Below are 15,893 nucleotides of genomic sequence, written 5' to 3' on the forward strand. Positions count from 1 at the left end.
CATGCACGATGCCACCTCAAAAAGCTCTCCATCTTGCTCACTTCCTACTATCATCTTGGAGTGCCATTGTCCATCACCCCTACAACAACCTCGAAACCTCCCCCACACTCCCTCATAGCTGACAAACCCTGTCTCGCAGACTTACTACACTTACCCAGCCTCCAAAACTTCCTCCCACCACCACACAGAATCAAGAACCTAAACAGACCCACAATACAGGCATGAACCTTTCCTCCAGAAGCCTTAGCTCCACAGAAATATCGGTCCTTTCCAAAGGCCTCACCTTTTGTCCCACTCTCAAATTCAATCATGCAGGACTTGTTAAAGACCTTCTCTCTTTCTCCCAGTCCCTACAGCGGAAACACTTTTTCACCACCATCCCTACCCATCTGAGTCAACCAAAGATCTGCCTGACTCAGTTCACTTCTCCATCCAACCGTGATCCACCCCCACAGCCCCCAAACCACACCCTGTTAACTTTCCAGAGTTTCTTAACCTCAAACTTTGCCTCACCATCATTCCTCAAATCCCTCAACATGCAGACTAACCTTACATCCGCAGAAAGAACCACAGTTCACCATCTAAAAACTGATCCCGACATTGTAATCCTACCTGCAGAAAAAGGCTCCACCACTGTTGTTCTGAACTGCGAGGGTGCTTGGTGGAAGGACTCTGCCAGCTGTCAGATACTTCCACCTACAAATCTTGCCACAGTGACCCCATTCCAGTAATCCAGCAGAATCTCCAGTCACTACTCAAATCCTTAGGCCCATCCCAGAACCTCTCCCTGGCGTCCATCTCTCTACTCTCCCCTACCACTCCCTGCACTCCTACCTTCTTCATGCTTCCTAAAGCCCGTAAACCTAACAACCCAGGAAGCTCCATGCCAGTCGCCTTACCACTATTGAACACTACCTTTCCCAATGCCTGACGGATTCCAAACCAACAACCTCCTTCCTAGTTGTTGCCATGACCAACTATATCCTCACTCACAATTACGTCTCCTTTGAAGGCATTACCTACAAATAAATCTGGGCTACAGATAAGGGCAGCCACATGGCACCATCCTGTGCCAACCTATTCATGGACCATCTAGAGGAATCCTTCCTAAACACCCAGAATCCTAAACCCCTCACCTAGCTCAGATTCACTGATGATATCTTTGCTATCTGGATCGAAGGTGAGGACACCCTATCCACATTCCTCCAGAACCTCAATAACTTCTCCCCCATCTGCTTCACCTGGTCCTACTCAAGCCAACAAACCACCTTCCTAGATGTTAACCTCCACCTCAAAGACAGCTACATCATTATCTCTGTCCATATCAAACCTACCAACCACCAGCAATACTTCCACTTCGACAGCTGCCACCCATTCCATAATAAGAAGTTCCTTCCATACAGCCTAGCCATCAGTGGTCGTCACTGCAGTCCGTCTCGAAATATACCGAGGGTCTCAAGCCTTCACTGACTCTAATTATCCTCCCAAGCTTGTACAAAAACAAATCTTCCATGCCTTATTTTTCCAGTCTCCCACCACCTCCCAAAGCACAACCGTCCGGCCACAAAGGAGCATTCCCCTCATAACTCAGTACCACCCAGGACTGGAGCAACTGAATTACATTCCCTGCCAGGGTTTTGATTACCTCTCGTCGTGCCCTAAAATGAGTAATGTCCTACCTACTATCCTTCCCACCCCTCCCACAGTGGTATTCTGCCGTCCACTGAACCTACACAATATAAATGTCTATCCTTACACAACCCCTGCTCCAATCCCTTACCTCATGGCTCATACCCCTTTAATAGACCTAGATGTAAGACCTATCCTATACATCCTCGAACCATCACCACCTACTCCAGTCCGGTCACTAGCGTCACCTATCCCATCAAAGGCAGGGCTACCTCTGAAACCAGTCATGTGGTCTACAAGCTAAGCTGCATTCTATGTAGGCATGACAACCAACAAGCTGTCTGTCTGCATGAATGGCTCCCGACAAACAGTGGCCAAGAAACAAGTGGACCACCCTGTTGCTGAACACGCAGTCAAACATGATATCTTTCATTTCAATGACTGCTTCAGCCTGTACCATATGGATTCTTCCCATCAACACCAGCTTTTCTGAATTACACAGGTGGGAACTTTCCCTGCACTACATCCTATGTTCCTGTAACCCTCCTGGCCTCAACCTTCATTCGTCGCTGTCCTCACCCATCCAGCCCCTTCCCTGCTCCCATTCCAGCACTACACAGCTGTGATTCTACCACCACACCTAGTCTTTTTTTACGTATTTATTTTATTTTATTTATTTCTCTCTATTTCTTTCCTTTTCCACTACTCCCCCCCCCCCCCCCCCCCCTCCCTGTCCCCACCTCTCCCCAGCCTGCTGCCCAACCTGCAGCACTTCACTGTCCGCCACACTCACCATACTGTCGCTCCCCCTCCCTGCCCCAGCCACCTCCTTTCCCCCCACCCAGTTGCCACTCCCATCATGCAGTGGTGCTGCTGCTCGCAGTGTGGTTTCAATTGCCTGAGACTGCAGTTGTGTGTGTGTGTTGTGTTTGTGTGTGTGTGTGTATTGTTAACAAAGGCCATTGGCCAAAAGCTTTAAGTGTGAAAATACTTTTGTTGTGCCTATCTGCGACTCAGCATCCCCGCTATATAGTGAATAGCAACTTTCCTTCTCATAACTGTTGAATTAACATAAGTGTTTATGTTATGAGTATCGCGATCTCAGTCTGTGGTAGTTGAATTTTGGTACCTATTTCACCAATATACAACACCTTTGACTGGTCAGCGTTGTTTTCAAGAGAGCAAGGGAATTAATTTTTTTCTTCAACCAAGTCTCTTTCTTATACAACAGTTCGGCAAGTTTATTAAAGAAAACTTCCAGTATGATACTTCAAAACTTCGAGATGGCCCATTCTCTAGTTATATGACATCCAACTACAGTTAAACTGATTAACTTAATGCCAACCAGCCAACACAATTCTTTAGGCTGGAAGTGTTAGTACTGCACCACATGGCCATGGGGCAGGGATGGTTAAGTCACTCACACATGTGCACAATATGTGTACTAACACCACCTGGCGGGTAAACTATGCATGTCAACATGTGAGATGATGGGCACTCCTGTGCAGCTGTGCCCAATGGGACAGTGTAGGAATGGCCACCTTAAGCAATGTAGGGGAACCTCAGAAAATACCAATACGGATGGCAGGATGGGGATTTGAATAATCAACCTCGTGAATGTGAATCCAGTGCCTTACCAATGGACTACCTTGTTTAATCACAGAGCTGAATTAAGATTACATCACAAAAATAAACTTCTATAAGAATATAAAACAAATCTTTAGTAGTATAATGGAGATTTTAAGGAGAAGGCACCACCTTTGTTTATGAAACTGATGTGCCCACTTATTTTGCTGACTGTCATAAGTACAAAACTACAGATGAAGTAACTGAATATCAACCATCACATTTAATTCATGGGAAGTCTCTTTTACTTTGCCAATAAAGTTGCAACTATGTTGTCATTCAGTGCAGAGGAGACATGCTCCTTGCAAATAAGCTTGCATTTAACCTTCTCACTAAAATTTATTTGTTCATATAACCACATAACTATATTATTTGAAATTTCACACATTATATAACTGTTGTTAATATCAATAAACTTTTTCTAGCACAGGCATTTAATATCATATCATAATTCAATTTTACTCCAAAACAATCAAAGAACAAAAATATGCATTTGACAATACTAAACATCCGCAATCAAATATGATAGGTGAATGTGACTCCAGATGTACTGTAAATTAATTTATCATCATGAATAATTTAAGCACAGAAGCCTTGAGTATAAAAAAATGGTACAGGCAAAAAACAACAACTCACCTTACAGAGGAAGTATTTTGCACATCAATTCGCACAGATCAACAACTGAACTTGGGTTCTTCATCAGAGCCCACACAACAATTTCAAATATTTGAATATAACATTTTTCAGCATATTGAAGTAACAGCAGACTGTGGTAGGGACAGCATTATTCTTTAGAACTAAGAATTTGAAATAGAGAGATTTTTATTACTCTAAATGTTTTAAAAATATTGTTCCTCTGTTACAACAAAGATGAAATGGTTGTATTTTTTTTTTAATTCTTGTAGAGAAAGAAGCATTGCGTGACCAAAATAACACATTGCCGCTTAAGCCATTTTCACTATAACTAATTCATTCACAGATGTAGTAACATAAGACACTGATAAGTGAGAATGCTTCATTTCCATATTGTAAGCATTTGGTGTTTGCAGGTAGAAACACTCTACAAAATTGTTATATCTAGTACATCTTAAATATATCTCTGAAAGCTCAGCCACTTATCATGCACAACATTACTATACTCATACAGAATATAATATCACTTCAAGTAATCCTTTTCGTAAACTAGGCAATGATAAATTCACTTCGACTATAAAACTGTTACATTCTGGCTGATTAGAAACACATTCACTCAGTGCTCATATTTAATAAAACTATTACACATCATAGTGGTCCTTTTGTTTGCAACTTGCTGAGTATCTTAATGACAAACAGTACAAAATGAATTATTCCCCAGATCATACATGTGGCTCTCCAGCATAATTTATTGCTCAGAGTATTTTAATATGTGATTTATTCATTATTGTGAATATGCTAATACATATTCACTACTGTTATAGTCTAAAACTTTGAAGAAACAGTAACGAGTAAATGCCATATAATATGCTAATATTTTAAAGAACCTTATCTAGACATCATAGACATTTGTAGAAAACCTACAAAAGCTGCACATTATAGCAACATGATTGGCACCTTGTGTGTGTGTGTGAGTGTGGGGTGGGGGTGGGGATCATGCAGTTAAGCTTTTTATATGGCTCAACAGATTTATGGTCCACTACACTTTTTCACACGATGCTGCATGTCTTGTCTAGAGTACCTCCAATTCTGAAGAAAGAAATAAAGAGTTCACCAAAACACTGAAGAAATACAGAATTTACCAGAAAACTTGTTACTAAAATACAATGAAAGTTTATTATAGTACAGTTACAAATATTACTTTTGCATTCCTTGAGAACATTTGCACAGATTGAAATAAAGAATGAAATGTGCATTCTACATTAAAAAATTTTATTCGTAAAAATAGTCCAATGGCTGCACTGATAATACGGGTAGTTGTCCTTTAACCACGGAATGCAGTTATCATATATTATTTCATTAAGCATGTATTCTCTTTGAGATACAAATGTTGAACACAGTGATGTATACATAATGAGGGTATATACTTCTACCATACAAACAGTACAACCTAGCACAAACTGATAGATTTCTATTAAAAGCATTTGGTTCCGACAATAAAAATATACAGCGACTAGACTATTGGTGTTTGTGCATTTTGTTGCATGGTCCATGCTCAGAATAACCTAAGGTACTTGAGCCTCATTGGTAGATTAATATGAAATGGACAGTGACAGCTACAATACTTCACTACATAGCAACATAATCAAAAGCTACATTGCCATTAGATGTTCTCATTACAGAAGTGACTATTTCTGAACAACTGGTTCTGTAAAGAAAATTAATACAACTGGCAGAGAGAGAAGCACATGTGGAAAGACTTAAATGGTTTACCAGGAGGAAAGCATAGAAGTGTTTTGTCTTGAATACAGTCAATGAACAATGTAAATGTTAAAACACACCTCAAGATAGATATGCTGACATGACTAAGCCATTATATTTGGTTTAAAAGCCACAGAGTTTCTGAACTTATCAGCTTACAGACAACCTGTTTGATGCGCCATGTTACTACATGACATGACATTACTAAAATTAAACTTCATTTTGTCCATCATGTTAAACTACTGAAAAAATTAAAAGATCAACATATACTATTCTTAGGACTTAAACTATTATGGACAAAGCTGACACTGAAACAGTAAAACTTACAGAATCCTGATGATGCATCAGAAAGGGGAAAGAAAACTAGGAAAAATATGTACATACCCCCTTTTACAGTTCTCAAATATACGGAGAACAATGAATGCAGATATATGTACTTTAAGAGCAGCTCTATGTGCCTGATTCATTGTGCCATATACAGCCTGTCCAGTGGCAGCACATAAAAATGAATGAGACACATATTCGTTTTTCTACTAAGTTATCACTTATTAAGTTTGAATTGTATTTGTGCTCATCAACATACTTAGGAAGACAAGATATCTGCCAACTGGCAGTTTTGCTGTTCATCACAACACAGCATCGAAGTCACTAGTGCTGGCTCCAATGATCTAACCAGCAGCTGGTGGCATGTGTCAATTCTCTCGCATGAAGACGCCCTCCTCATTAGGTCCGAGTCCAGAAGCTACCTGTCGACGATGCAGTGTTGCATCATCATAAGCCTTACGTACTGCTTTACGGTCGGCTGGTTTGCGAGATTCTGTTAATTTTGCTTGATCCATTTCAAGCGTTAGACCCAGTGGTTCCAGTTTATTTCTCGGCAACCACTGCCTACAAAAAGAAACCTTTTCAATATTTTCAAACATTATTTATAACACTGATTTAAATTGTTTACAATAAATACTGTAGCTCAAATAATTATTTTTAAACCTACCTGCCAGAGAGAGACTTGCTATATGACTAACTGTAATTATAAATGATAATTGTAACATACATAATTCTTTGCTTTTATTTGGTGTTAATGAACATTGTAGCAAGCAACTTTCATTACTAAAAGTTTTATGAAGAACAGAGTCTATAAAGACAGTTTTCACTTCACTTATAATGACAATTCCAATATGAACATATATATGATTTCTAAAAAGAACAGTTTACCTGTCACTGTCCATTTAGTTCACTAATTAATATATGTAGCAGATTTTCAGAACATATTCAGTGTTTATATGTAATGAATGAATTTCCATGCAACAACCAACATGGATTCCAAGAGAACTGGTCATGAGGTCTCCACATAATATTCTCAAAGCTAAGGACTGGGTCAATATTTCAAATTTACTACTCCTCAATTTTAATTGTTTTCTTCCAGGTTGTTGCTGTGATATTTAGAGAACTATAAAGCAGGTAGTGAAATGCTCTGCCCTTAGTAGTTGTCAGTCATGACAGTGCAAACACCAATGGTTTGTTACAAGTTTGGAACATAAAAGAACAAGCAGCTTTAGTATAATTCACTGTATGAGCAAAGAGTGAAACCAGCATACAAATACAGGCAGATGGTGGCATAACACAGACAGGACCAATCAAAGATGCAAAATTTGGACTTAAAAAATTTCGACTAAATACTGGCTCATTAGGAAAGAATGGTCAAGAGCATTTTTTTTAAAAAAAACTCTGGTTTCCATTGTCCACTTAACCAGCCAACTCTCACCCATTTATTGCCTTATTATAATAATACTAACATGCTCCTATTTGGCACAAACGTATATATAAAACTAGAAAAAACTTTGAAGTCTAGCTGTGCAGTACCATTTTCTGTGGAAAAAGGAGGGAGAGGGGGGGGGGGGGGGGGGAGGAGGCAGAGAGAGAGAGAGAGAGAGAGAGAGAGAGAGAGAGAGAGAGATACAACTTTTGATTTTTAAAAGTAATGGGAAAAGCCATCTAGATTTCTTTAGAAAATTAGGACACAGTATTTACTTCTTTGAAAAACGCATTTTTATAACAATGCTTCTTCACTTATCAACTGGTTTCTGTACCTTTTCTATATCTTTAATTTTCTTCATTCTTGTTCCCCAATCTTTGTAGCTCTTCAACATTGCTTCATGCACATCAATTCTCCTATTATTTACTGCTTCTTTTCAACATTTGTTTTCATCATCCATTGATCTGTCAACAGTCAATATTTATTTTTTGTTTTCCAAACATGTTCTTCATACTTGCAACAATTTTTCGTTTCCTGTTCTTCTTGTTACCTCAGTTTTTCCTGGAGATATGATCCGAGGCCTCGAAGAAGAATGGCTGTGACAACCCCAATGACATCATGGTACACGAGGAAAACTCCTATCTGTATATTCAATTGGTATCTAATAACTAAGAGAGACTCTTTTGGACTAGCTCTTAATGACATATTTTTGATGTTTTGAATAATGGGCCAAGATAGTTATGCATAATATCTGTAACTGAGAGCAGAATATATTACATGTTGTTTATGAGATTTTGGATGTTGGGTTGTACTCTTAGCTTCCAATAATAATTGCAGCACTTCAAAGAACAAAGCTTGACTGAGACATATTGGCAAATGTGAAGAAATAACCAAGTGAGCAAAATTGGACAACAGGAAATTGTACTTATCGGAAATTGTACCTACTGAGCAGACTTTATCTTGCCAGTCATCTATATCATGATAAAGAAGCAACAGAACATCTCATGTGGTGGCCAGTGACAATAACCCACAACAAGTACCATGGAGAGTAAATAAAACTGATGAAGAATAAGGATAATAACCAGAAATCTGTACTGCTGAAGAAGACTAGTAACTTTTGTATGCAGGTTTGCTGGAGTTGATACCTGCTGTCCTTAACAATGGAGTCAACAGCCACGATTACACTGCAGTGCAGAAGCAATTGATAGCACTGTTTTGAGTAGTTAATTAACAATTATTACAGTCTTCAACTACCAATACAACAGAGAAGAAGCTAACTAGTTCACAAGTGGGAAGAATTTCAACTATGAGTATGATGGGCCTCAATTTTATTGATCCTGTGATGACTCTACAGCATTCATTGTGGATTTCAGCAGTGACTCGACAACCTACAGCGGTGTCAGCAATGCAGTCCGACCAATGCACTGATCCAGTTTCCCGCTGGCATCACGTCGTGGTGAGATTCTAGTGAGCTGTATAATATACGAGTTGACTAGTTTTTTATTTTTTATTTTTGGGGGATAGTATTTGTGTTGTGGAATAAATAGCAACTGGTTTTATAAGCAGAGCTGCGGGTGATCTGCAGTATCATGGTTGGTGTTATTATAGTATTAAACTAGGTTTAATTAAACACGTAATATTGTAGATATTGTATGCCTGAGATGACAAAAAGCATGGAGCAACAGTTTAAGACATTTAGTTGACAATTAAGTACTGGCATAGAAGAGTTAACTTTTAGTATATAGATTAAAAAATCACAAATAAAAATGCAATAAAAGCAACAAACACAACATTTTAGCAAACAAATATCACACTTGAACAGCACTACAATGAATCACTCAAGCGAAAACGAGAAATTCAGAGTAAAATATTGGAATTGCACATGACACTTTCCAACTTAACAGGGGAGTTAAACTGTAAGATAACAAAACAGTGCAATTTAGTTCATAATGAAGTGAATGAGCAATTTAGAGATGTGGAAAATAAAAGAATTAACTGAGCAGAAGTTCAATGCAGTGCAAGAACAAATCTCAGGTACACAAGTAAGATTTAGAATATTGGAATAAAACCAAAGGTTCAGATGTAGCTGTTAATTCAGGCTCTACACTTGCTAGCTTGGATGAGTGTGTGGTAGATTTAGTCGATCATGAAGAATGGGAAATGACTGAATCATCAGTACATACAAATCACTCTAATCCAGAAAATGATAATAAGGAGAGTCAACGGTAGAAAGTTATGGGATGAATTAATTAAGACTAGAGACATCTTAAATAAAAGACAGTTTAGTGGAAATAGTGGACTGTCAGCAGAGTACATAGAGGAGTTGCAAATGGGAAATAGAACTACCCTATCCAAATAATTGGCTGGCTCTGAGCACTATGGGACTTAACATCTGTGGTCACCAGTCCCCTAGAACTTAGAACTACTTAAACCTAACTAACCTAAGGACATCACACACACTACTTAAACCTAACTAACCTAAGCACATCACACACATCCATGCCCGAGGCAGGATTCGAACCTGCGACCGTAGCAGTCGCGCGGTTCCGGACTGAGCGCCTAGAACCACTAGACCACCGCGGCTGGCTCCAAATAATTCCCTAAATTTAAGTCAGATGGGGATGTTCAACCCCCACCCCCCATACTTATAAAAAGTATTTAGTAAATCCTTACCAAAGTGATGGGATGATGCTATATTATGCACTAAGTTATTTAGAGGGTGATGCGGCTAAGTGGGGAACTGATCACTCCGAAAAATTTACATTTTGGATTTATTTCCAGGAAAACTTTGGCCAGAAGTACTGGTCTCCCTGTATTCATAACAACTGACATTTGAGTTTCTTGATCCATGGTATTATAATAATAGTTTGGGGAACTTGTAATAAATATACAGGGCAGCACCTTATAAGGTCTAAATATTTAAGACGGTATGACAGAGAAGAGTCATTAAGTTAAAGTTTTGATGCATACATTACGTTTTCATGTAAGGTGCGGGTTGGTCAACGGTTAATGGCTTTTAATGTTTGTCAATGGTTTGGATATGTTAAATAACGAAAGTGGGGATAAACATTATGAGTTTCAAGCAGATAACAATGAAGGAAATCTTTATCTACCCTGATTCCGATGAAAGAACAAAAGTAAATAATGTAAAATAAGGAAGCACACTTCCAGTGAGTAACCCCTCAATGATGTTTCCCACAAATAACATAAACACTGTATGTACTTATGCACTGTCCAGCTACTGAAGCTCAGAAGCAGGTGTAGGTAAACCCCGAACATTTTGTAGCTGAGCCTAGGTCCAGAACGTGACAACGGCCTTAACCAACTATAGGTATATGCTTTGAGAGGTTGCTGGAGGAAAGAAATCAAGAGGAAGAGGAGCAGATGAAATCTGCTATACTGGGAAAAATTTTTGATAGGGAGGTGGATATTCATTGAGACTCTAGGAATGAGGTCTCTTTGATATCACAAGAGTGAATACACATCACACATATAGCTACCCAACACTACCTGTAACCGGAGTTTATGTGGTTGGAATAATCGTAAGGAATAATTGTGAGCAGAGGAAAGGTTATTAAAGAAGGAATCAGGTTGCCATTAACAATTTTTCATTTCAACAGAGTTTTTAAGTGAGCCAAATTTTAATTTAGAGATACTGTTTGGTTTTAATTGGCTACAGAGAAAGAGCCTCACCTATTTAAGTGTGAACAAAATACTATGGCAAAAGACAAGTGTACTATCGAGTATCTTAAATGTAAGGCTGTAGATTTTAAGCAAGAATTGGAAGAACAGAGTCTGTTAATTTGCTAGCTACAGCCAATACAGTAGCAATGGATAAACTTCTCACAACAGATGATGCATAACAACAAACATGCCCTGAAATTTTTTATACAGAAAGAATACATTAAAATAAAGACACTGTCAACATTTTAGCTGCTATGATGCACTGCAAGTATTTAAAAAAAAAGTTGAAAATTGCTAAATTTGTAGCTCGCCAGGAGGGTGGAGACATGCGCACCCCTACAGGTGCTGCAGCGGACTGCATGTATCCTTGGTTGATGGCACATTGATAAACAGATAACACGACTCAGCATGATTGTGATTGACAAAGTGAATTTGAGTTTTTGTTGACAGTTTCTTTGAAACAACTGTCCACAGTTAACGTTCACTCACATATGCAAGTTATTTAATATCCACCATAATTCCCAGTTGTTTTTGTGGTAGCATAAGTGTTACCAATGGAGATGTAACTGTATTAATATCCACTGTGTGTAACACTTGATGTTAAGCAATGTAAACCCAGTTTTGCATTGTAAAATTAGTCCATGAATTGGAGGAAAGACTTTCACAAAGTAACAAATATGCACTGGAACAAAAGTTGCATAAGTGTGATAGAAAAACTATCTGTAAAATTTACTATGCAGGGCAGCCATAAAGTCCCATTACCCCCTTTGATAACCACCATAAATCCCTAAACTTAAATAAATAATATGAAGAACAGTTCTTTAGAGGAATTTTCTTATGATATGAACAATGTATGGCTGCTCATGAGAGGCAATGCACTGTTATCGTTGTATTGATGAAGATCTATTAGACTGGGCACTCCGAATTACTATATTACGACAAAAAAAAAGTTTACTGCAAAAAATCTTATAATCAACCTATCAAAATCTGTAGAAATAGGAAACAGTAATTTTTAAAAATTCATTTAAAACAGTTTTTTACCAGTTGCAGAAATTAATTCATTGCTTTTGTTGAGCTCTTGGCCTCGACATAACACCACCACTGTCTTCGAGGAGGAGAATGAAAAGACTGTTGATATTTAATTCAGATTCCACCCAGAACAACCAATGTGACTCTTGATTAAGAATTTTTTTGACTGGAGAAATTATTTTGAAGGAAACTGTCATGCAGTATATTTTCTGATAGCTCTACTTCATTTGAGGTTTATTAGGAGAACTATTCTTAAATTTCAGTCATTTTGTGCATTATCAATTTTCATCAGTATATTTTCTGAATTGCTTCAAGTATGCATGGTGTGCAGAACAAATAGCAGAGCAACAGCCAGAACCATTTTTTACTGCACAACAATTTTGTCTAAATAAAACTAGTAATTACTGTGAAATGTCTAAAAGTACGAATTTTTCTTTCATCAACTGTGCCTGGTGTAAGGAAACTATTTGTTTTTCAGACAATGAAAACTTCAAGTAGAAATATCAACAACTTAGGAAAAGATAAGATTGCTACTTACTGTTAGGATGATACGTAACCTCCACAACATCCTATTCCATCTCTATGCCACACCCAACCCCACCTGTTGCCACAAGTATTGTATCCCTGTGGAAGAGCAGGGTGCAAGAGCTGCCCAATCCATCCACCCAGTCCCTTCACAGGTTTATCCTACCCCATTACAGACCCAGCCACCTGTGAAAGCAGCCATGTCATTTACCAGCTCTGCTCCAAGCAGCGCACAGCTTTTTAAACTGGCATGACTACCAGCTAGCTGCCCACCAGAATGAATGACTACCACCAAATTGTGGTCACGAGCAAAGTAGACCAACCTGTGGCTCAATGTGCAGGTCAGCACAACATGCTTAATTTCAATGGCTGCTCCACTCTCCGAGCAATCTGGATGTTCTCCTTCACCACCAGCTTTTCTGAACTGCGAAGATGGGAGTTATCCTTACAACATATTCTTCGGTCCTGCAGTTATCCCAGCCCAATCTATGGTAACATACTGCCCCTACACTCTCCACGGAACAGTTTCCACCCCCTCTGTCCTGTCATTTTCTCCCCATTCTCATCCCCCAGCCTCTTTATTAGCCACCAGCTGCCAACGCACCCAGCATCTTTATACACTCCTCTCACATTCGCTCCTTTTTTCCGTATCTCCCTGCCCCACAACCTACCAATGTCATGCCTGTTGGCATTCTAGATCCTACACACTCTGCTAGACAGCATTCCTCTGTCTCCTCACTCATATATTACTATGCCTTCTGCTTCTTCTGTCCTGCTCCTTCAGACTGCGGTTGCCATTTCGTGATAGATGAATTCTGGCCTGACCTGCCGGAATTGGTGGTCATGTATGCATGAGGTGTTCTTGCTTCTGTGTATGAACGGTGTGTGTTTCTCTGTGTCTCTTTTGCTGATGAAGGCCATGGCAAAAAGCTTTGTGTGAGTGCCTTTTATTTGTGTCTCTCTGCAACTAAATGTGTCTTCGTTATGCTAAATATCAATCTATCTTTTCCTACATTGTTGAAAATTTTTGTTTTTGTCATTCAAATCACACTTTACTTTATTGTGTCAACTCTAGGGTATAAACGAGCAACTGTTTGATTGTTAGTAAAATACATACTATTCAAAAATCATCATAACAACTGTGCTACAGGCATTCTTATAAAAAGATGTCAAATTGATGGAAGTCATCTGCAATGTAACATCAAACACTTTGTTGATGTATTTTACTCTGCTAGTTACCTTTGCAATAATTACATCTGCAACAGTTAAGCTGTCAATAAAAAACTGCATCTTATTAAAAAAATTTATGATATGTGACATTTTTTGTATGGTTTAGCTGCTTCAGATTTGCACATGTCACTCTGGATATTTGCAGTATGCAAATGTGCTATCCTCTCGTGATGGCCCATGGCACGCTAGGAGGAGGGACTGTACAAACTGCTGTCATAAGTGGTTCTTCATGCAACAAAAACGAGTAAATTAACAATTTTTTAAAAATACTTACAGTGCATATTAGCAGCTAAAATTTCTTTCATTCTACTCTCCCTGTATAAAAGATTTCATGGTCGGTTTTGAAATGTCAGATTGGATCATTTCCTTGTTATTTTGTTTCAGAAAATGCTTTGCAATGCATAATAAAAAGATAAGTCAATTACCACAGAATTTTTGAAGGGCACGATCATGCACGAGCGATGAGCCCATGTCACAGGAATGTTGCATATTAATACCGGAACAGATAGAACTACATAAAATATTACCAAAGTACTAAGGAGTAATTTCTGATAAACCTGGAGCAGTTAGTGATTATACTTGTACAAGTATGTTTAAGACAAAAGATGATGGGCCTTTCTTCGTTTTGCAAACTGAATGCTATTCCTATGAGTCTTCACATGGCAGTACAAAAAGATATACAGAAGATGATTTACAATGGTGCTATAGAATGTAGTCTCAGTGGCTATAATAATTCGTTATTGTTAGCAAGTAAACTGGATGGCGGTGTTACGATTGGTACCAGATCACTTGGGCTTTGAATACACATATTGAAACAGAGAACAATAGATGTGTTAGTATGGAAGAATCACTACATAAATTAGAAAAAGCGAAGTTTTATAGTTTGATGGACTTGGTAGCCAGGTACTAGCAGGTTCCCCTGCTCAAGGACTCTAGACCCTGGATGGCTTTCTTGTTTGAGGGGAAGTCTTACCAGTTTAAGGTATCTCCCTTTGGTTTAAATATGTCTGTAGCTGTTTTCATAAGGGCCAAGACAAAGCTTTAGGTAACAACTTATTACAGGAACTAGTAACGTAGGAGGACAATTGGTTTCTAAAACCTGGAAAGAACATTGCCCCCTGCTGCTTATTAAAACGTTAAACAGATTACAGAACAGCAGCATAACAATAACATTAAGTAAATTTCATTTTGGGAGAGAAGAATTTAAAGTTTTTAAAGCATACTGTAGGAGTAAAAGAGATACAATACAGTCCAGAACAAACTCAGTTCGTGTCATCCTAAAATGAGTCAAACCTTCAAACTGACAACAGATGCATCACAATACAGACTTGGGTATGAGTTGTTTCAAGAGGAATCAGATTCCAGTGAAGTAAAACATTGTACAATAGTTTTTTGGCAGTAGAAGTATTAACAACTAGGAATTAAATTAGACAGCTACTGAAAAGGAGTTGTCCATTGTTGGAGTTTACAAAACTTTTGAACCCTTATTTGGAGTCTGGAGATTGAAATATATGCAGATCATCAGGCCTTATCATTTTTAAGGGAGAGTATATCACTAAACAGTAGATATATATTTCAAGAATTCAAAATAAAAATGAATTACGTGAAAGGCACACAAAACCTAGGGCCAAATGCACTTTCAGAACTATCTGCGAGAATGGATACAGAAACTAAAACTGAAAGCTCTGGTATTACATTTATAGTAAATTTTTATAGTTATAAGTTACATGAACAATGAGGTAAGAATGTTGGCTAAGAAAAAATAAAAGATGAGCTGAAAACTGATGAATATTTTAGGAAAGCAATAGAATTGTGTACAGAAGATACCTTAGTAGGAGAGGATGAGAAAAAATGGTTTATTTAAAGCAGATCTTTTATTTTGGAGACAGCATGAAAAGTCATGTCACTGGAATTTATGTGTACATAAGATCTAATTTACCCAGAATGTAATTTTGTTTATACAAAGGGATATGGACATTTTAGTATACTAAAGTGCATCCAACATATGACAAAGCTCTATTAT

At 38.2% G+C, this 15,893-nt stretch overlaps 1 protein-coding gene across 2 annotated transcripts in view; it reads right to left on the bottom strand.

Moving 5' to 3' along the window:
- Positions 1–2,608: 2,608 nt before the first annotated feature.
- The window catches only part of LOC124625776 (peregrin), a 260,021-nt gene continuing 246,736 nt past the window's right edge, over positions 2,609–15,893 (bottom strand). For both annotated transcript variants that reach the window (XM_047149217.1, XM_047149216.1), the window contains exon 21: positions 2,609–6,537. In XM_047149217.1, coding sequence (XP_047005173.1) covers positions 6,342–6,537 — 196 coding nt within the window. In that variant the 3' untranslated portion in view covers positions 2,609–6,341. The remainder of the gene's footprint in view (positions 6,538–15,893) is intronic.

Source organism: Schistocerca americana, chromosome 8, assembly GCF_021461395.2.
Source record: "Schistocerca americana isolate TAMUIC-IGC-003095 chromosome 8, iqSchAmer2.1, whole genome shotgun sequence".
Taxonomy (NCBI): Eukaryota; Metazoa; Arthropoda; class Insecta; order Orthoptera; family Acrididae; genus Schistocerca; species Schistocerca americana.